Source organism: Topomyia yanbarensis, chromosome 1, assembly GCF_030247195.1.
Source record: "Topomyia yanbarensis strain Yona2022 chromosome 1, ASM3024719v1, whole genome shotgun sequence".
NCBI lineage: Eukaryota > Metazoa > Arthropoda > Insecta > Diptera > Culicidae > Topomyia > Topomyia yanbarensis.
Genome location: NC_080670.1, coordinates 121846278 through 121869675, shown reverse-complemented (window position 1 = coordinate 121869675; position 23398 = coordinate 121846278). Strand labels below are relative to the sequence as shown.

At 37.3% G+C, this 23398-nt stretch overlaps 1 protein-coding gene across 2 annotated transcripts; it reads right to left on the bottom strand.

Moving 5' to 3' along the window:
- Positions 1-362: 362 nt before the first annotated feature.
- On the bottom strand, positions 363-23156 carry LOC131683730 (uncharacterized). 2 transcript variants are annotated; one of them, XM_058966010.1, is made up of 6 exons: positions 23037-23156; positions 22886-22976; positions 5815-6058; positions 5668-5754; positions 1471-1515; positions 363-1121 (listed from the first exon to the last, which is right to left on the bottom strand). In XM_058966010.1, exons 3-6 carry the CDS (start codon positions 6050-6052, stop codon positions 1084-1086), a joined length of 408 nt encoding a protein of 135 aa, XP_058821993.1. In that variant the 5' UTR covers positions 6053-6058; positions 22886-22976; positions 23037-23156; the 3' UTR covers positions 363-1083. The 2 variants fall into 2 exon arrangements, with proteins under 2 accessions (XP_058821993.1, XP_058822080.1); XM_058966097.1 differs by lacking the exons at positions 22886-22976; positions 23037-23156 and adding an exon at positions 16493-16735.
- Positions 23157-23398: the final 242 nt, after the last annotated feature.

The following is a 23398-nucleotide window of genomic DNA, read 5'->3' as shown; positions in this document are numbered from 1 at the left end:
CGGTGAACTAGACAATCTGAAGTTTGTCGCTCAGATTGTCTTCGTAGGGGAGGAGCACTAAGTCTCGACTCACAGCCAGCTTTCCGACTGCCATGCAAAAATTGCCAGTCTGTGTGGATGGTGGAGAATTGGTGGTGTGTCGAGGAGTGGCGCTGTAACCCTGCGGAAGAAACGAACTAGTAAGTAGTTGAATGTGTGCTATGCACATAAAAACCCCTCCCCGAAGTAATGTCGTAAGGTAGTGCCGGGGAGGAATCAGGTTCGGATCCGTCGATGGTGGTCAATGTGGCCAAAGAGGCTTTAAATGGCTGTTAGTGACCTAGAACTACAAATCCAAGCAGATGTGGTCACATTTTAGAAAACTTTTTCACCTCTTTACATGCATCGCAGTATATGTTGAAATCGGGATATTCTGCGTGATCGTACTCATCACCACCCTGCAAATCCGGAACCAGATGTCGGATCCATAAAAAATATAATGGCAGCCTATGGGAACGTTTTACCTTTCATTTGAGACCAAGTTTGTCAAAATCAGTTCAGCCATCTCTGAGATAATTGAGTGATATTTTTGTCACATACACACACAGACGCACATACACACATACAAACACACCCACATACATACTTTAAATTACATTATCTTCAAAAATCTGAAAACACGATTTAAAACCGGAACTATATAGTTCTATCTACTTTCCATTCGGATAACAGAGGATATTTACCTTTTAATATATTCACGGTTAACAAGTCCGCTGCACAGTTAGAAGAGGGAGCATTGAGTGTATTTTTCATACAGTTTGCCGTTAACCCGGTCCATGTAAATCGCCCACAATGCCTCAATAAACTGCGTAAATTATCACGCAAAAAGATTTGCATATTGTTCCTTTGTCCTCTCCGAAAAATACTTTTAAGTTTTTTCTTCAGACCCGAGTCTCCCGCACGCAAACTTGATTCCACATTATATAATTGATCTTTGTTTGAAATCGGCCATGTGACCGGGACGTCAACCGCTACGTTTTCTTGGTAAATATGATTTTCAATTTTTGCAATGCGGTTACCAATTTCATCAATTTTTTTCACTACTCAATCGATTTTTCTGTATAATGCCCGTGTTACTTTTTCTGTAACAAAATAAGGAGTATTATTTAATACTAATAACAATAATGATGATTATAGTAACTATAACGATGATAATATTTATAATAGGTATATAATAAAATCATAACCGCCATAATTATAATTACAATAGTTATAACTTTAACCCTTAAATGCCTGAAAATCATTTTTCCTTCGTACTCATTTTTCTGGTTGGATGCGAAATATACCTCTTGTTAAAGTTTAATATCACAGAAGTCGATATATTGCTGAATGGTAAAATTATACATTTAAGGGTTAAATATAATTATAATTGTTACTGTATTTGTAATCCGGGTAATTACAATTAAAATAGGATAATAGTTAATAACGTACCACAATTACAGCAGGCCGGTTTGGCAACATGTTCTTCTTCGAAAACTGAAAAAGAAACGTTACATTAAAAACACAGAGAGATTCGGCGTTGTAATGGATTGTCAAGGGGAGGGATTCCATGAGAAACCGGCCGACCGCAAAATATGACCATCGTCGATTCGAACGAAACTTTGCAAGTGTGTTCACTGTATGAATCTCCATGATATTCTCTGGCAATTGGAATATTTTGATACAAGAGCAATTTTTCAAAAGGGCGTAAACGTTTCTACGTGTATGAATTTCAAATTTTTTTGTTCGATTACTGTATTTTATACAGCAAAACTCTCTGAGAACAAGTTACAGGGAATGAATACTTCTGTCTGAAAAAAATATACACTGAAAAAAATGTTGTGTTATTTTTCAAAAAACAAAAATTTATGATAAAAATTTAAATTGCGAAAAAACCCATTTTTTTAAATTTTTTATATTTTGTTACCAAAAACCTAAAGAGAAAAGAAACATTTTGAATGTGATTGCATGATGGAGTAAAAATCGGTAAAAAAGTTTTTCTAACAATAACTTCGTACATGTTTTTAAATTTCATACTAACATATAAAATTGTAATTTTATTACAGAATATAATTCTAAGCACCAATAAAATCAAAATGCATTTAACAAAAATCTTCCAAAATGCGATAGTTTTCGAGATATTTGAATTTTTTTTTAATAGCCCGCCTCTTACCCCCACACCAAAAAGCTCACAAACGGAGCCCCCTGGTAGTGGACACATCAGTTCTCAGCGTACAAAAAAAAGATCAGCACAACAAAACAAAGTTACGAATCGCGGTAACGCTGAGAACAAAAAAAAAACAATACGAGACCGACAAAACACAAAATTTGACAAGAAGCTACGGCGAGTACCCAGCGGAAAAGAATCCTTTTAAGGGTCCCATCGTAGCTTTGCAGGAAGCTCATAATAATTTAAATTTATTTATTACTTATTGCTATAAAAAATGCATTTATCAATTGTTTTTATTTAAAAAAATGTTAACCAATTATAGCTAAAGGAATAAGCTCGAATGGTGGTGAACGAAGTTTATATTAAAAATTCTATTTTATTTTTTAAAATTAGTTTCAATTTTGCTTGGAAACGAGTGCGACATGTTATTTGCTTTAAATCAGTAGAAAACTGGTCCGATGAAAGAAATGCGTCTTTGACCAAGGTTCGTGGATACTCTGGAGTATAATAAATGATTGGCTTGTCTGGTGCTGTGAGCTATTCCTGTCGTAAATTCTAGATTATTATGAGCAATAGTATTATGCAAATTTTGCTCCTTCAAAACAATTAATTCGTGTAATTATGCTCTTTTTAAAAGTTATTCGCGTTACCCCATCATAAAATGTGAAAAATTTAATGTTTATCGTTCCAAAGACGTAAAAGTAACTTTTTAGTGTATTTGGATCATGGAAAAGCTTTCAATAAAAAAGTTTTCCCAACAACAACTTTTGACATATTTTTATAATTCTTACTATTTGCAGTCAAAAATACAATTTTCTTTTTGAATATGATTCTAAACGCCATTCAAAATCGAATTGCTCTTAACAAAAATTTTCTAAAATGTAGCAGTACTCGAGATATTTTAACTTTTGTTTTAACAACACAATTATTTTGTTTTATTACGCCCTTTTCATAAGTTAGTCGCATTTCTCCTTCAAAAATAATAGGTTTTTCAAAAGGCCCGTAAACTTTTCTGCAACTTTCTTTTTGACATGAAGGCGATATTGTAAACCATTTGAAAGTTACATGAAAGCAACCAAAATATATTTCAACCATAGGGTCTGATGATTAAACTATATTGTTAAATCATATTTTGGTTGTTTTCATGTAACTTTCAAATGTTTCACAATATCACCTTGATGTCAAAGAGAAAGTTTCAGGAAAGTTTACGGACCTTTTGAAAAACCTATTATTGTTGATGGAGAAACGCGACTAATTCATGAAAAGGTCGTAATAAAACAAAATAATTGTGTTGTTAAAACAAAAGTTAAACTATCTCGAGAACTACTACATTTTAGAAAATTTTTTGCTAAGAGCATTTCGATTTAAAATGGCGTTTAGAATCATATTCAAAAAGAAAATTGTATTTTTGACAGCAAATAGTAAGAATTATAAAAATATGTCAAAAGTTGTTGTTAGGAAAACTTTTTTATTGAAAGCTTCTCCATGATCCAAATACACTAAAAAAGTTGCTTTTACGTCTTTAAAACGAGAAACATTAAATTTTTTATATTTTATGATGGGGTAACGCGAATAACTTTTAAAAAGAGCATAATTACACGAATTAATTGTTTTGAAGGAGCAAAATTTCAAATATCTCGAAAACTATCGCATTTTGGAAGATTTTTGTTAAATGCATTTTGATTTTAATGGTGCTTAGAATTATATTCTGTAATAAAATTACAATTTTATATGTCAATTAGTATGAAATTTAAAAACATGTACGAAGTTATCGCTAGAAAAAAATTTTTACCGATTTTTTCTCCATCATGCAATCACATTCAAAATGTTTCTTTTCTCTTTAGATTTTTGGTAACAAAATATAAATAATTTAAAAAAATGGGTTTTTCGCAATTTAAATTTTTATCATAAATTTTTGTTTTTTTTTTTTGAAAAATGACACAACATTTTTTTCAGTGTATATTTTTTTCAGACAGAAGTATTCATTCCCTGTAACTTGTTCTCAGAGAGTTTTGCTGTATAAAATACAGTAATCGAACAAAAAATTTTTGAAATTCATACACGTAGAAACGTTTACGCCCTTTTGAAAAGTTGCTCTTGAGTCAAAATAATCTTATTACCTGTGGAAAATATTTAGTCTTCCATGACGGTGAAACGTGCAAAGTTTCATCGGAATCTAAGATGATCGGTCACGATTTTAATGATTTTCGGACGGATCTTCGTGGAATTCCTCAAAAGTAGGTTTAAAAAATCGTTTTCTTTCTGGCAGCGCTTATGTATAGGAGATAGGCAGTCCCATATGCATAGGAAATTTACTGCATATGGGACTTTAGCGTATCTCTGCATTAAAAATCGTCCCAAATGTATTGGTTCGATATTTAATAATTCAGTAAACATATTGCTATGTTGTCTTCGGGTACAATTTGCACTATTCACGTGTCTGGAAGTTGGGTCGAAGCCAATGGATTGCTGCCAGATACACAATTTGGGTTCCGTAAAGACATATGAACGAATAACTGCCTTGCGTTGTTTTCAACAGAAATTCAAATGACATGTGCTAACAAAGAGCAAATAGCATCAGATATTAGGAGGACATTTGACTCAGTTCCTCAGTCTTGTCAAAGCAGCTGCACCAACATGATCTTCCACAAGTTTCAAACGATTTTTGCTAAATTTGTCTGAAAAGCACATACACTTCTCGAACAAAGATATGCCAACATCGCGATCTAGTTACATGGGTAATTGCCATGATGCATGTCCAATCTCCCTTTTGTACAATTTTTATGTGAATGACGTTGATAAATATCAGGTCAATTCCAGCACGCTCAGGTAACTTGCAGATTATGGGGTAGTCTCTGCTACAGAGCCCAAAGCTATCGATTTGCAAGGACTTCGACACATTCGCCCACAAGTTACTCACACTGGCATTTTTTATAATCAATACCAACAAGTCGACTGCGGTCAGATGTTCTACAATTACGGGTACACTGGCTTCGGTATCCGCACTTATCGTATTTTCTGGAGAAAATACGAGAACATCTGAGTGCTTTATCTTTATCCTGGACCATGAAAAGACAAATTCTTTAGGTGAGCGCATTAGAAGGCGGCATTAATGATAGACCAATTTGCTTTCAAGGGATGCTTTCAGACGCTCGCAAGTTGGCAAACTTCGTAGATCAGGGGGTATCTGAAGCGGTTTCTACATTCCATTATTCCGAAGGTGTCGACGATTGCTTGGTTTAAAAACTTGGATGCGAACCGGGACTTTATTTGTACAATGTCAAGGCATATATCCAATGATTACACATGTAACTTGCTGAGTGTAATCATTGCGTTTGCCAGAACAGTTATGGCTACATTGTGCATATTGTTTGCTTGTATGCAGAGTACTGTGTCGCTGTATAAATAAATCATGCAACGAACAACTGAGGTCTGAGCATGATATGCCATGATGTAAAATTTGTGTGATTTGAGATTACCTGATGTCATAAGATCCTGGGGCGAAGAATGGCCAGAAGATGGAGTAATCGGAAAATCAACACCAAGTTGCATCTTATGCTTGTGTGCTGAAAAGGAAAATTACATAGGTAAGCATATTTTAAACTATAATGAAGTGAAATATTTACCTTCACGAATTTGTTCATAGTTTATTTGAAATTGCTGCTTCTGTAAAATTGGCCTTTGCTTACGCCTTTTAGGTTGCTCCTGAGCATCACTTTCGCGGAGATTATCATCATCTAAATACTGGTACTCAGTATAATCCTCAGTAGAAGATGTTCCCGGAGTGATTATCGTGTGCGGATTTGAGGACTCATTAGTTACGAAGCTTGACCTGGTGTTTGTGGTTGACAACTCACGACTCATTGTTCACTGTGAAGTAATGACGTGAAAACACATATATCGTCTAGTTTGAGTAACATTGCTTTGAAAGCGTTATTTGCAGCAATTTCGAAGATTGATTCATCATCCAACTGAATTCGATTTGTGCAAAAAATACCCAAGTGATTAGACCCAGGATAAAATGCAATTAAATTCACAATCTTTTTACATAACAGCATATACGAGCCATGCGTTTTTCTAATTTTCTTGATATTAAACATTTGTTGTTCAAAATAGACATAACTGTCATTACCGTCTATACTGAAGTTTATATTTGTTTCTGATATGATTCGCTCGTAGTAACAGGTTCCTGGAACTCGTATTTTTTTAGCATCACGCCTATACGTATTCGAAAATTTTTCTGGATTGAATCGGATCTGCTCTTGCAAACGGTTTCTTATTTGTTCTAAAGGTTTTGGCGCTTTCTTGGTCATTTTAATCAACTTTTGTAAAAAATTTTCGTAGGGAAAGGCAGAGAAATCATCCAATGGACCCTCGAAGTGAAGACATTCCCTTGACAGATGAATCAGTACATGTATATTATAAATAAGGTATTCTTCGCCGTATAAATATTTGTATTCATTCACAAATCTATACAACTGATCGCTAGCTTCAGCATTCATTGTTTTCCAAAGCTGTGGGTGACATAGTATTCTGATTGCCTTGTGAAGAAGCAAATAATGTTCGTAGTATTGTTGTTTAATCACTCTATAAAAAATTAGTGGTCCACTGTATAATAAAAGAAGTCTGAACTCTGTTGCCTTATAAAATGTTAAGTTGTCTAAGCCCCTTGGTCTTCTAACAAAGTCACTGGTAATGTGAATTCTTAGAACAGAAATTCGATGATTAATTTCTTCTTTCTGTGATTGTGTCAGACTGAACATTTTATTATTTGTATGCACCCAATAGTTCAGAATAGTTTTGAAGACTCCTTGTAGTACATTATGCATATAATCAATGCATGTATCGGTAACACAATTGAATCCAATCTTGGCTAGCGATGGGAGCTCAGTATTTCGGTGAATGGGATCGCTTGTGTCAAGAAACGTATCATCAGTACGCAGAGGAGCGTGCAGGTTGGGGAACACTACACGTGTACCTATTTTCCTTCCTTCACTGAAGCATTTAGGGCATGCGTTGAACCCAGTTGGGGATATAATATCCAAGATAAAACACTTGGCTTGTGCATCACATACTAAGGCATACACTGAAAATGTCATTCTAATACCGTTGATTGTGTAACCAGTATTCAGTATGTCTTCTAGGTCTGTGGTGAATTCTAATAGAAAATCGCTTTCGCTGTGTGGTTTTCCAGGTCCGTGATATACTCCGACGGGTAAAACTGTGTCGTAATGATGAATTTTAATCAAAATGGGCCAAAAATTGCTCTTCGAACTTTTGGATATTGGAACGCCATCAATTCCAATCCCAATGGCAATGTGTTGTGCCTTATCCATATTTATTTGGCAGATTTTAAAAAAAAACTTGTAGCATCGCTTTCAACCCGAAATAAAAGAAATGTCCATTTCCCATTCTGCGGATTGGAGCATCGAAAATAATGGCTTTCCTTTTCAAAACTTGAATCGAATTAGGTAAGAATGGGAAAAGACTGTTGCGGAACCATTTTAATAGGTCATCGACAGCGACGGTTGAGATATTGTAATGTGAAGACCACGTAATAAATTTATTGGCGATATCATGCACGTCCAAAGCATTACTTTCTTCATCAGAATCACTATCCGATACGTATTCATTTTCTTCATTCCTAGATAACAATTGATCCATTATGATGTTATCATTTTGTAGTTGTAAATGTGATGATCCACTCGATGTTGCATCGCCTTGAAGGAAGTTTAGTGATTCATTTGAGTGATCATCCCACAAATTGCTATTGTCTAATAACATCCGCTCTTCCCTCTGGCTAGGGTATAAAGTTGGCAAAACATTGCTTTCTTGCAATCGTACTGCTCGATCGATTTCCCGTTGCACTCTTCTGTATCGTGTACTTCTCGACATTTTCGATCCTCAAATCCAAGAAATGGAAAATAAAAGAAAAACCTTAGTAATGTGAAACATAAATATCTTGTTTTGAGAGTTGTCCTACTGGAGTTGTAGATCTGGGTTCTCGGAACGGTTTTCCGCCAGAATCACTCACTGCAATTTCAGACAAGACGGCAAATACACCCCAATAAAAAACTGCTCAAGACCAATGCATAATTGCAGCAGGCCTGCTGATTGTTATATTAACTGTACTGTTGAGATGTGCGGGCGTAGGGACTTTAAAATCGCGTGGGAATAAACGTTTATTTGTGCACACTTGATATCGCGGTTATAAGATTATAAGTGCTATAGTGCTCAGTAATCATCAGGGCGATTTTGTGTTTGAGAAATCTTGGGCGTAGTTGTGCATGGACGATCGCGATTGCATATTCGTCTATATGTATCGTCGCAATGGGCTCGGACGTTTATAATTTAACGTGCTCGGTCGCCTGGGCGTTAGTATGTCGCGTGTGCTAGCGTGTAACTTCGCGAGTATACATACGATTTACAACCGTGTGCTCATTCGCGCGTGTTCTTAGATAATCGTGCGAACCCGGAATCGGATACATAATTTTCATACGGTTCAGATGTTAAAAGAGAGTGAGATCTCCAGATAACTAGAGCTGCCGCTCATGTTGCCATGGAACGTGTTGACTAGTGCATATGAGAGATTTTTTTCTGATTGGTCCAATTGAAGGCATGGACCTAAGCTGCTAGACCCGAGAGTAGGGACGTTCCGGACGTTACCGATTCATGATCGCGCGCACACGGGCGTCTATGGAATACATCTATGGAAGCTGTCTTTCAATGTCAGCTTCTTTCTCCGAGCAACCTAGATAAGCCTTATAGTGTCGATAGTGGTTGTATCAACCGGCTAAGAATTGCACTACGCACTACCTGTTCCGGTGGTAAAAAAAACCTCCAGAGAACCCTGATTCCAGAGTGTTATGCGACTCCACGCACCGAAATTTTTCCGGCGATGATCGGCATTATTGTGCCATATTATTGTTTGCTGGGTGTTCGCTGAGACTTTTGTCTGATGATAATTCGGTGAAGTTTTGCTGGGTTTCGATTATCAAATTTCGATGTGTACAGACGAACCTGCCCAGAGGCCGTATGGCATATGGCCAAGAATTGAGCCACTGGATTCCTGCTCCCATGTCGTAGGAAGCAACTCAGTGGCGTAGCCAGGGGGGGGGGGTTTGGGGGTTAAACCCCCCCCCCCCCCCAAACCAAAATTAATTGGATTGAAAAAAAAATTGATGCTGACGAATTTAATTTAATATTCCACAAAATATTTTTGGAAAAATATTCTCTGATCACTACATTGAGAACTGTGTTTAAAGCGTCATGAGAACTTTTGGAAAATTATGGGAAGGGGATCTTGTAACTTATCTCTTAGCCAAAATCCCATAGTTGTCAAATTACTTCAATTCACAAATTAGTGCAAATCTTTCCCTAGCACAGACCTCATCTTGACACTCATAAGCATCCTCATTCATCGTATTGGAGGCGGGCATAGCGTAGTTGGTGAATCGATTGCCTTGTACGCAGCTCACCTGGGTTCGAATCCCAACCCCGCACATAGGGTTAGAGATTAGAGGTAATATCTGATCACCACGGTTGTGACCACCTGCCGATTGTAATTGCAATCACTACTCGTTCACGACCTTCGGAACCAATCAATGTTATGACCTCAAACGAAACATTGATTGGAAGAGCTACGCTGCTGAGATATTTAAAACTATCGATTCAACACAGGTACTTCCCCCGGAGGAAGAGTATAAGTTTTTGTCCAACTCGATTCTCGAATACCCGACGGGAACAGCCAAAAACGTTCTCCCAACCCTTGGTGGGACGAAGAATTCTCAGACGTGTATGCGGCGAAGGTTGCCGCGTATAAAGCCTTCCGAAACGACGGGTTAGTAGCTAGCTATCGACTGTACGCGATATAAGAAAAGCGAATGAAAAATTTAATGAAAGCCAAGAAACGCAGTTACTGGCGCCGGTTTATCGACGGGTTAACAAGAGAAACATCGAGCACTCTTTGGGGAACGGCCCGAATACGATACGAAACCGAAACAGTACTAACGAGAGCGTGGAATATTCAAACCGCTGGATATTCGATTTCGCCAAGAAGGTTTGTCCGGATTCCGCCCCGGCACAGAAAATCTACCGCGCCGCGTCGCCTTACAATACCGCGAACGAAACACCGTTTTCGATGGTGGAGTTCTCACTTGCTCTCTTATCATGTAACAATAAAGCTCCAGGGCCAGACAGAATCAAATTCAACTTGTTGAAGAATCTACCAGACTCTGCCAAGAGACGCTTGTTGAATTTATTTAATAAGTTTCTTGAGGGTAACATTGTCCCACATGATTGGAGACAAGTGAGTGCCATCGCCATCAAAAAACCAGGAAAACCAGCCTCCGACCACAACTCGTATCGACCGATTTCAATGCTCTGTATCCGGAAGTTATTCGAGAAAATGATCTTGTTTCGCCTCGACAATTGAGTCGAACCAAATGGCTTACTGTCAGATACACAATTTGGATTCCGCAAAGGCCTTGCGTTGCTCTCAACAGAAATTCAAATGGCATATGCTAACAAAAAGCAAATGGCATCAGTAATCTTGGATTTTACGGGGGCTTTCGATTCAGTTTCTATCAACATTCTTTATGAGAAGTTGCACCAGCATGGTCTTTCAGCAATTTTAAATAACTTTTTTCTAAACCTGTTATCTGAAATAGAAATGCATTTCTCGCATGGTGATTTATCGACATCACGATTTAGCTACATGGGCCTTCCCCAGGGCTCATGTATAAGCCCTCTTCTCTACAATTTTTACGTGAATGACATTGACGAATGTCTCGTCAATTCCTGCACGCTAAAGCAACTTGCAGATGACGGTGTGGTCTCTATTACAGGTCCCAAGGCCGTCGACTTGCAAGGACCACTGTAAAATACCTTGGACAATTTGTCTGCTTGGGCTCTCCAGCTGGGTATCGAGTTCTCTACGGAGAAAACTGAGCTAGTCGTATTTTCAAGGAAGCGTGAACCAGCGAAACTACAGCTTCAGTTAATAGATAAAACTATGTCTCAGGTTTCAACATTCAAATATCTCGGGGTCTGGTTCGACTCTAAAGGTACCTGGGGATGTCACATTAGGTATCTGAAACAGAAGTGCCAACAAGGGATCAACTTTCTACGTACAATAACCGGAACATGGTGGGGTGCCCACCCAGGAGACCTAATCAGGCTGTACCAAACAACGATATTATCAGTGATGGAGTACGGATTTTTCTGCTTTTGCTCAGTTGCTAGCATACATTTCATTAAACTAGAGAGAATCCAGTATCGCTGTTTGCGTATTGCCTTGGGTTGCATGCACTCGACCCATAGTTTAGAAGTGCTGGCGGGCGTCCTTCCACTAAAAAAATCGATTTTGGGACCTCTCGTATCATTCGATGCGATATTTTGAACCCATTGGTGATTGCAAATTTCGAAAGGCTTGTCGAGCTTAATTTTCAGACCCGATTCATGTCCTTGTACTTTGATTACATGGCACAGAACATCAATTCATCTTTGTATAACGTTAACCGCGCTCATCTTTTAGATACTTCTGCTCCAACTGTATTTTTCGACACATCCATGAAGGAAGAGATTTGTGGAATCCCGGATCACATTCGCCCACAAGTGGTCCCAAATATTTTCAATAATATATACCATCAAGTCGACTGCGCCAAAATGTTCTACACTGACGGATCAATTCTCGACGGGTCCACAGGCTTCGGTATCTTGAACGAAAATCTTGCTGCCTCATTCAAACTTCAATGCTTCAATTTACGTTGCAGAATTAGCTGCCATTCAGTATATTCTCGGGATCATGGACACCCTGCCCGGCGGACTCTTTAGCCAAGGTGGGCGCATTAGAAAGCGACATTTACAAAAGACCAATTTGCTTCAATGAATTTTTCAGTATCTCTCGTCAGAGGACGCTCGAAAGTTTGCAAACTTCATGGAGCAATGGGCGTCTGGGACCGTGGCTACATTCTATTATCCCGAAGGTATCAACTAATGCTTGGTTTAAGGGCTTGGATGTGGGCCTTTATTCGTACGATATCAAGGCTCATGTCCAACTATTACTCGTTTGATGCGCATCTCCGTCATATAGGGCTTGCTGACAGTAATCATTGTGTTTGTGAAAACGGCTATCATGACATCGAGCATGTTGTTTGGCTGTGCGCAGAGTACCGTGTTGCCAGGTCCCAACTAATAGATTCCCTTCGGTCCCGAGGTAGATCACCCTATGTGCCAGTCCGGGACGTCCTGGCAAGCCGTGACCACCCCTACATTTTTCTTATCTACACCTTTTTGAAAACTATTGATGTCCAAGTTTAATACATTTTCCCCTCTCATTCACAGTAGAACCTCGTCAACCTCTCTCTGTATCTACAATATGCCATTGCTTCACGAGTCTACGATGCATACCTTTCTTGATAACCGTCCATCCAGAACATCATGACACATGTCACAAGAACATCATGACAGCATCGGAGTGCCAATAATCATCCAAACTATCGACCCTCCCCTCGCCCCTGCGATTACAGGATGGAAACCACTACAATAAAGTGTGCATATCCCCCACAATCATCAACCAGCTAACGAGAATGTCAATTTTACGAAATTTTACAATATGTATCCCACTTCCTACCTTTTTCCTTTACTAACATAAGAGGGGAGTAAGCCGCCCCTAAATATGGCTTTCTCTTCCCCCACTAACACGTGCGATGTACCTTAAAAATGAATTATCGGCCTCGTTAAGCTACCGTATTTGGGCCTAAATAAACTTATTTATATAAAAGAAATTGGCAAGTTTGGTAAGAAAAAAAAACGGTCCGGGACTTCTTTCGAGCACCACTATTATTGGAAAAATCGACAAACGTGTCGCCAAACAATCCCGACTAAATTAACATTCCAGTGATTTCCCGTTACTTTCGGTATATGGTACACACTGCGCACGTTGTAGCGATGGTGCAGCATAGAACATCTAAGAGCAGAATGAATCGTTGTTATCGTTCAATCTCATTTTACTGAACGCAAATTGTTCTATTAGCCAGAAGTCAACCTCCGTACCGCATGATGTTACCTAGCGCACAGTATCATCATCTGATTGCAGAGAGAACTAACACGGCTACTGGCACTAGCACTGGTGCCAGTAGCCGTGTAGCAAGGCAAGTAATAAAACTTACAGGTGCCCTGCTTTGTACACTTGCAAAGGCAAAAATTAATTCTTTCCATCCAGTGTGTGAAATGTGAACAAACAATGAGTGACAATGCAATGCAAGTTTATACCCCGTTGCGGACAAATTGTGTTGCTGTTGACTTCTCGAAATGTCCGATAAGATGATCCATTCGTGAAGTGGAGTAAATGTTGAAGGTGAATGGGAAGCTCAACGTAGCAGAAGTTAATGCTGTTCAATTCCACCATTTAAGTCATGCGGTACTGATTATATTCAAAAACATTAGTCAAGCAGAATCATTTGCTTCGCAGAAAAACTTGAAACACGTTGTCGAATGTAATGACATTTTATACAGCATCCCAACATATATAGATAACTAGTTGATACCCATCGCGCGTTGCTGCGACTTTCAACCGAATAGAAGGAAAACACAATTTGTTCCGAAGCGCCATCTGGAAAGCGGACAATCCCTAACCAATTGTAAACAAACACGCCCCATCACAAATGCCTACTATGTATTAATTTTTATGGCAATCGGCTCAGCCGTCTGGAGTCCATAAATCATATACATACAAACATTGACTTTTATATATAGATTGATTGATAGATACATTACAGTATTAAAATAAAACTACACGACTTGGCACCACGTACTAGTTCCGCTGCTATCAAACAACTCATGTAAAAATACGGAGAGGTGTTGAAGTGTGTTAAAGAGTAACTTCTTCCCAGGACTTCGCAACCGCGTTCATGTGGTAAGTGTGCGTCCGACAAAATCAATTCCCTCTTACTTGACACTCCCAAGCAGAAAACCTAAACAAACTTAAAGACCAAGGTGTTACATATTCTCAACTAACACTGGTCACGTTGAAGACTCCTACGTGCCAATACTGTGATCGCCCGCTACACCACGGAAAACCTTGCGCAGTGGCTACTAAGGAACTTCCACCTGTTACGACCACAGCCGATATACAACCGTCGTTACTAAACTACAACCGGTCGTTAAGCCAACTACTGCAGACCAGGCAGCAACAAACACCAGCTCATCAACGATCGAACCCAGTACCACTAAACCATCTACCATTACCAACAACGAAGTAACAACAATTACACCAAATACCTCCAAATCAACAACCAACACCACCAATAAAGAATCAAATACCGATGAAGAAGAATTTACAACAGCGACCCATAAGAACAAGAAACAAACAAAAACATCTGCCAGTGAGCATCATGAATGACGACATGGACGTGAACGAAAATGCGAGAGAAGACGGACAGAATGACCCCCAAAGTGCGGCAGATAACGCACCTGATATTTCACCACCAATTAAGAGGATCGCAACATGCAGCAACCAGCTGCGTCAACAAGACGCGATGCACACATGAAGGTTAATTTTAATTCTTCCATATTGTAAGAATAATAAAAGACCCACGGCTCAGTTATGCTGACGCATTGAGCCGTGTCAAATAAACAAGAAGAAAAAAAGGTTTCATAGAAGTCTTGTATTGTTATTTGTGCAGTAGCTTAGGTAATTGTCTAGTTGAGACAAGAGTCTTTTGTGAACGAGATCTGTTTTGAATGAGGTTTTTGGCTAAATTGGTGTATCTTGGCATGAAGACTGAATCTCGAAGCAGAAATTGAAAATGTTTCATTAAAGGTGATTTAACTGGAGAAAAAGTAGCACTAAATACAAATATGTATTTGGTAGTGCCTTATAACGCTAGTAACAAGGACAGTGATCTGTCATGGATGTTATGCAGCAACGACAGTGAGATGCGCTTTGCCGAGAACAGGGATCCGAAGCGACGCAAATCCGCGGTGAATGCACCGTACGAGTAGTCGAATCCGCCGTCGGAAGTGCAAACAAACTAGTGATTCACTCGTTTACCCAGTTTACTCAAACATCCTATGCTATGAGTAGTAGCAAGTCGATTGGGCGGCAGCGAAGTCGGACAGCACACATAAGCGAAGAAGCGTAGGCACATTAGGCCGTAGTATTTTGTTTATTAAGCCACATCGCTCTTATACGGGCGCCCGATTTCATTGCCACTAAGTTGGCTTAGAACTAGCCATAGGCCCTATGTTTGAGTAAACCGACCAAATGAGTGGATCGCAGGTTTCCTTGCACATCCGAATGTGAGTTTGCCTTCAGCTCATCTGGCAGATACTCAGCGGCATTGCACCGCCTCGGATCCTTGGCCTTGGCCATGCGGCCAGGCCACACCGAACTAGTGGTTTTGCTGCATAACATCACTAAGCAGAACACTATGTTATGCATATTCGGTTTATTTATACCAAAATACGTCAATTTGACAAAAAACCGCATCAAAAATGAACCTGTTTCACTAGTCTCTAAACTAGGCAATTACCGTACCTTATTAAGGGAACTTGGTCGTATTTAAACTGCCCTATCACCAACGTGATATGTTATTCAATACAGAATATTATGTTATGACATTTATAAGTCACAAAATTTTATGGTTGTCAAATAATTGGGTGTCATATCATATTCAAAGTTATTCGTATTGAGTATACCCATTATATGATGTAATGGCCGTAAGAGGAGATAAGCAACTCCCCCGAAAACGGCATAAGATTATCTTGGGTGCGCCAAACCGCGCGCGTTCTCAGCTTAACACAATGTTTAAAAGTCGACCAATTAATCAACATTCTGCTTTTCGTAGATGTACTTTTATCCATATCCATGGGACAGTAGAAAGTTGTACATTCGTAGACTACCTGCTGGACGTAAATTCCAGGAAACAATTATATATCAAGTGCTACTAAGCATTAACGGTGCTTTTATGTGAAGAATCCTGGTTTTTTTAGTAACCACTCACGTTTATTGTTCCAATTTCGAATTTTTAGTGCAGACTCTATGTATGTGATATAACAAATTTTAATGTAAAAATTCTATTAGGAGAGTTGACCTTCGCAACGTATTCAATTATTCAAGGTCCATCTCGGCAAAAAATTTGGATTGATTACATTACAATCGTCCTTCGGTAATACAGAAAATTTTGAACATATATTTTATGTTCTTGAACCTCCTGTTGGAAGCTCTGAATTTAATTTATAGGGACTTGTTTTAGCAGATTGTATCGTTGCATTGTTTTGATAATCAAAGCTTTTACTTACAGGAGTAAATTCTGTGGAAAAAATTCAGCACCGTTATCTCCACCGAATATCTAGGGATTAACTAAACCAACAATCATAACTCGTCCAACAAAACCGTAAACTTATTTCCCACTTCAAATAAAACCGTAATTAGACAATATTTTAGTTGTAGGCAATGAATAAGATGTGAGGTTTGATTGATAATTCTAGCCAAACATTTAAAAAGGTCCTATCTGCAAAATGTAAATATTGAGAAATTTTTTAAAGAAGGTTTTACCAGATTAATTGTAATCCTATTTAGAAAATTGATACTATTTTATTTCGTTTGAATGCGCATATTGCTTCTACTTGTATACCTCACAAAAAATACTGTTCAGTTGTTATACTACACCGAAAGTCAAAAGAATTAAGTGATATCTAATTTTGTGGCCAGATTGGCCCCATTGTACACTCAAAAAATACCTCACATTCAAATTACGTGAAAAATCCTGCAGATTGATTTTAAGCGTCAACCTCAATGATTCATATGACATCGATGACTATTAAGTGAAAATCCCCTTAAATCAATTAGATCAACACGTACAATTTATGTGATTTTTGCAAAAGTCAGAAAAGGTAGAAATTGATTAACCAAATACGTTTACGGCCAATTTCTTTCGAAAACCGCTTTTCATCCAAGTGAAGAAATTGGCCTTTAGATAAATCGCTTTATTAGTAAAATTTTCGATATGGGTTTTCCCTATATTTTCAACTTGGATCGGTAAAAGGTACGAAAACGGCAGTGAATGCGTTTTTTCCTTGATCTGGTTTAGAATTACAGATTCGCCATACGCAATCAGCATCAAAAGTTTGAATACTGCTAATCAATAAAAATATATAAGCTTTTGTCTTTTACAAAAATTAAATGTGAGCTTCTTAATATATGTTCTAGATTTTTGTGCCCGCATATGCCCTTTTCAATATAGTCTCTGGATTCTCTACTTTGATTATAAAATAGAATCTGTTTGCCAATCGTAGACTTCCACTACCTGCACCGAGGAAAAAGTACTTAAGAATTTCATAAGTCTCGACTTATGAACCAGTACAATTTTGATTCCATTACACGCTTATGCATTACATAAGCATGTATATGAATTTCATAAGTTCGCCTTATAGAATTCATACACGTGTCTTAAGATTATTATAAAAATGTTATTGTGAAAATGCCATAAGGCCAAACAAGTGACAACATTGTTGGATTTAGTTTTAGTCTGGTGCTCTGCTTCCAATTAGTAGCAAATAAATGTAAGTTATTTTTTGTTTATTGATTATTGTTTCAATTATTTATGTTATTATTTTGCAGCATCTCAATGTAGTGAAATAGCAGAAGTTTCAACCGTAGGTGTTTAGCCAATTTCGAGGAAACATCTAGCATCATAACAAGTGATTTTTTTAACTGGAGCCTTCTAAATATAAGTGTGGTTATGTTTATTTTCATCTAATTTAAGAAAATACATGTGTAGAAATGAATAAAAAATGTTTTCTTATTTATTTTTCCTATCAGGTGCATATATCGCATACACGAATCTCATAATAATTCTCTTTTAAATTTATATCTTAATGCGATGATTAATATAATCATATTCGTATAAAGGTCATAAGAATGTCCAAGGAATTTCATAAGTATTTCTTATGAAATCCGTAAGTGATTTGATGGCCATTTTCCTCGTTAAACCATAAGACAAACTTATAATTTTCATATGAGATACTTGTGGCGCAAAGTCATAAGCGATTCTTATAGATTTCAATAGTTATTTTTCCTCGGTGTGTAATTATACCTACACTCAAAAAAATCATAACGTTCAAATTACGTGAAAAGTCCTGTAGATTGATTTTCGATGCCAATCTCAATGTTTCATATGGCAACGACGAATTTCAAGTGAATATCATCTGAAATCAATTAGGTCAACATGTACAATTTATGTGATTTTTGCAAAAGTCAAACAACCTACGTGAATTTCCGATGTGAAAAATTTAAAACTCAAGATGGCGTAAAGCACACAACAGCAAGTACTGTAGAATATTGAAAAACGTACGTTGACCAGACAGTCATAACTGCGAGAAGATTAACGATTAATTCGAGGATTTGTCGTATCAGAGCATTCCGTCGGAACTGAAAGAAATTAAGCGACGTGGCCAGAGCGCTTCCGGATAATTGATTCAGGTAATTTATTAGCAAGAGCAAAATTATTAATGGTTGATTTCACAAAAAAGTTGCAGAATTTCAACTTCTACCAACTTCAGCAAACTGACAGGAAAACACAAGATATCTTTAGATGATAATATCTCACCAAGAATAATTAGCCTGTGGATAAAAGCATTCATTGGATTTGTTCTGGTACACACTTCGTTCTCCCAGTTGCACCGGAGCAAATAAAACTTCCCGGTCTTACCTATTCCGGAACCGGTTCAAAGTCCTGAATGAATTCCAGTTCAAATGCTAAAGCCAATTCCGGCTCAATCAATTGTTGCATTTGGTATGGAACCCATTCAGGATTCTGAATCGATTTTCGAATGACTAGATTGGGTTGCTCATTTTCACTACGGTTTGCTACAAAAAAAAGAGAAGAGAATACACGGACAAATTGCTCACTGTTTGCTACTTACAGCTTCTCCCGGTACTTTTGGGGTCGATTTTTTCACTCTCGTATAACTTTAAAACCAGGTTTAACGCACCGATAAACTTGCTTTAAATGTTAAGCGAGGATGAAGAAATGGGTTCTTAATCGACAAAAGCAATGAGATTTTCAATATTGAAAACAAAAATCTTAAGCGTTTTTTCAAAACGTCATATCTGCAATGAGTTACTCTCTTTGCTTACTTTCTCTTTCGATTTTTACGGTGTCACTATAACACTTTTCACTTATTTTACAGTACAGATCGAAAGACGGTGGTTTAAACTAGCACATTATGCAAAGAGTTGAGAGATAAATGTTATAGTGACCGAATTATTAACAGAAGACAAAGTAAACAAAGAGAGTAACTCATTGCAGATATGACGTTTTGAAAAAACGCTCAGGAAATCTGTGAAAAGGTCATAAGGGCAACTGAGAGTCTCCTTGTTTGCTTTTTCTTAACTCAGTCACAAGCACGTTTGCTCCTTAACTCTTATATAACATAATATTTTGATTGTACATGAAAATCAATACAGCGAACTTCTGCATTTCTTTTTTTCTTCTACTTTCCGAATACGTAACGTAAATGCGGTCTAATGCACATCTTGTCTACATTTAAGAGCATTATCATGCTTATAATGTGTACTAGTTGCGCTTTGGCCACGCACTCCAAAAATAGGAGAAAAATGAAAGACGCTAGTTCACTATTTCGATTTTCAACTGCTACTCGACATCGAAGTATTCAGATATATACTGAAACAATAGTGGAATTAAAGATAAAACAGATAACGGCGTAATAATCAGATGAGAAAGTAAATAGACGATCTCATTTGCACTTAGGACCATTTGACATGTTTGTCTAGATATGGTAGAATGTGCCCTTTTTACTATGGACTCTGGAGTATCTACTATGTGTTTACGTTTTCTTTTCGCTATTTACAAACTGAATCAATACTTTCCCTTTAAAAATGCACGCTTCCAGGTTGCTGAAATACGAAGGGACTTCAAAATGGTTTGGTGTGGTACAACTTGAACGGGCATGTAAGAAACAATCCTGGAGCAAGCGGCTGAAGCATAATAGAAAGACGTTGCCGTTAGATCATCCCGGATTAATACAAAATCAGGTACATCGAAACAAACAATGGATAAATATCTTGAGCAGATAGGCACGCAACAGTAGGAAGATGCATAGGACAACTCGTTTGATTTGATGATGATTGGTGGAAAAAGCTAAGCTGGCGTTGGTACAATTCGTTGATTATTTCTACTATCACTTGATATATCTATCCGCATCACGTAAGTTCTTTCAATGTTACATTTTAAAATTCTAAGGCGTAATCTTTTGCTTTTTATAGAAGTAAGAATTGGATGTTAACGCTATGAATAAAGCCTCTCGAACGTTCGTTTCTACGTCACAACAAGCCGTGCTTCGATTGAAATCCTGTTGGTCTATTTCATGTCTACTCAAATTATTGGCTGGAAATCGTACCCAGCGACTTGGAATGCGCAGTACATATTTACACGTGATGATGTGACGAGCTAAATTTATAAATAAATAGAAAACAAACTACAGATTTTTTTTCGAAAACCAGTGAAGTACATGCAATAATGATAGATCTTAAAAACAAGTACAAAATTTAATTTACGAACTTATACTATTTTTTCGATTATGACGATAACGACTAAAAGTTGCTAGTTATTAATCTATTTTAAACATTCATTTAAATTGTCTCGGGTACTGAAGATTGTGTTCTACTGATTTTAATAAGAATATATAATTAAGAGGAAGAAATAATTTTGGATTAAAAGCGATAAGGAGTACAAAGTAAACATATAATCTATTCAAAACATATCACATTTTTCCTTTTATATATTTCATAGGTAAATTTTATCTAAAAATCTTAAAAAAATTGGTATCGCGAATTATAGACATTGCCAAATACTAAAGCAATAATTATTTTCCTGGCAGGTAAATGTTATGTGAACTTCCATTGATCACTAGACTGTTCATAAAATAACTTCTAACGAATTACCCTATAAATATCAAGTCCACAGCATATAACATCTAACAGACTTTACACTAACTACCATCTTATTAGCAGGTGATTGTAATCTGAAAATCCTTTGAATGTTATTTGAGAAAACACATAAATTATGCTGGATTATGTATTAGATGCAGATTATATGACAGCCATATAAAAACTACGTGAAATGTAGAGTGGAAAATAATCACATAATCGTAAGCGTAAGCTAGTTTTATATCAAGTATTTTATGAAGACAAAATTTTCCTTTTTTCTTGTAGAATGAAGAAGTAGATGATGACGCTGAGATGGGAAACCCTCAAACCTTGGACGAAAAGGACTTCGAAAAAGTACTTCCGTCGAGTGTCATAATCGGTCGACGTTCGTTGTTCCAATACTACAAGGAGCGCCTTAATCCAAGCCCAGTGGTGAAGAAGTGTACTCACTGGCCGAATATCATGTCCAGCCAACAGCAATGACTCGGATTAGCTGGGACAAGTATATATTTGTTTAGTTCGGCAAGTGATGCATGATTTGCAAAAATAGGTCGTTAACGATACTGTTTTCCCTCAACTCGCCTGTGCTAAATAATCCTGGAAATGATTTGTCGTCGAAATTTCTTCTCTTCTATTGCCTTCAAATACCGTTAGATGTTAGTGCGTCTAATGGCGTTAGTATAAAATGGTACAAAGCTGTCCGTAGACGAAGTAACAGTAATTTTTGAGCCGGAATATAGTAATTTAGTGTAACTGATTAACTTAAGGTTATAAGAAATACAAAATAAAATGTTTCTAATCAATGGACATACACTACTATTCTATTTAAACATATCATATTATTCCTTTTGAATCATCCAATTATGTATACTTTATCAAGAAACCCTTGATTTTGAGGATTGTAGATGCCACCAAATACTTAAATAATAATTACTTGTTTACCAAATAAATGTTACGTGAAATTTCACTGATTGTCATTAACGCTTTCAAGTAAGACCTAATGATATACAGTATAAAAATCAACTCAACAACATATAGAATCTGGTAGACTTTATAATAACTACCATCTTATTAGCAGGTGGTTGTAATATGGAAATCCACTGGAAGTTATCTGAAGAGCACGTAACTTTTATTGGATTATGTACTAGATACAGATTATAGGGTAGTCATGTAAAATTTACGCGAAAAGTAGAGTGGAAAATAACCACATCACTTTTCACGTAGCTTTAATGTGCAATATTTTTTGAGTGTGCGTTGTAAAATCAGATTGGCCCTGTATATGTACATTACATTACATCGACACGATAAAAACATATGCAATTAAACATCTTTCATGTGCGTTCTCATGTTGAAAAGTAAAAGAAATGATTTCCCTTTGAATTTCACATGAAAATCCATTAAAAAGCATTTCATGTAGTGTTTCAAATTAAATTCAAACAAATTCCAATACATATTGTAGACAAAATGCTAATTATCTGACATCTCACTAACTGACAATTATATGCAGCACATTACCCCATGAAGAACATTATCTGGGATCAGGAATGTCTCTTATTGCCGACCAATGCTGGTTTGTGTTCTAGTTGAAAAACACTCCCCCGAAAGAGCAACTGCGAGCCGTGAAAATGTATATGGGCATGCAATATTCCAAGGAATGGAGAAACTCTACATTGACACAGAATTGCATTTGTTACCTACTTTACTCTGGCGAAACTATTGTCGTTTTTCATTGAAAATTTTACCTGGATCCTGGTCCGATACTTCCGAATCCCCGTCAATCCGGCCAGCTGAGGTGGTCGTACTTTCGACGAATTTTTCAGCTTCTATAAGGTGCTGAAAAAATACGAAATGTATATAAAAAATAAAAATATATATTAATATTAAAAAACTTACCTGCTTTATTCAAAACGACGCGGAGGCAAACGAAGCACAACACTTTTTGCGTTGCGAACAAAATGGCCGAAACAGAGCCCACACTGTACGAATACTACCACATACTAGGCGCAGGCGAAAATTAAACGTCATAAAGTCAATCGGGCCAATCGAGTAGATCGAACACTGCTAAAATCGAGCATTCGAGTAAGATTTGATTCCGCATTCCGTTTAAAAGGTAATGTGGGATGTATGCTGCGATCTGTCAAAACTGGATCAAGTACGCCGCAAGGCAATGATGATGATGGTACGACAGTAAATAACCACAACAAAACAGCGACACGGACTTATAGGGAATGGCCAGAGATGCCAGATTTGCAGAC

What these genes read in the sequence shown, in the direction of transcription:
- LOC131683730 (XM_058966010.1), bottom strand. Translation starts at nt 6,052, where the DNA reads ATGAGTCGTGAGTTGTCAACCACAAACACCAGGTCAAGCTTCGTAACT. An exon ending in CTATGAACAAATTCGTGAAG is followed by an intron (nt 5,755 to 5,814) that starts GTAAATATTTCA and finishes TTTCCTTTTCAG; the next exon opens with CACACAAGCATAAGATGCAA. An exon ending in CCAGGATCTTATGACATCAG is followed by an intron (nt 1,516 to 5,667) that starts GTAATCTCAAAT and finishes TTTCTTTTTCAG; the next exon opens with TTTTCGAAGAAGAACATGTT.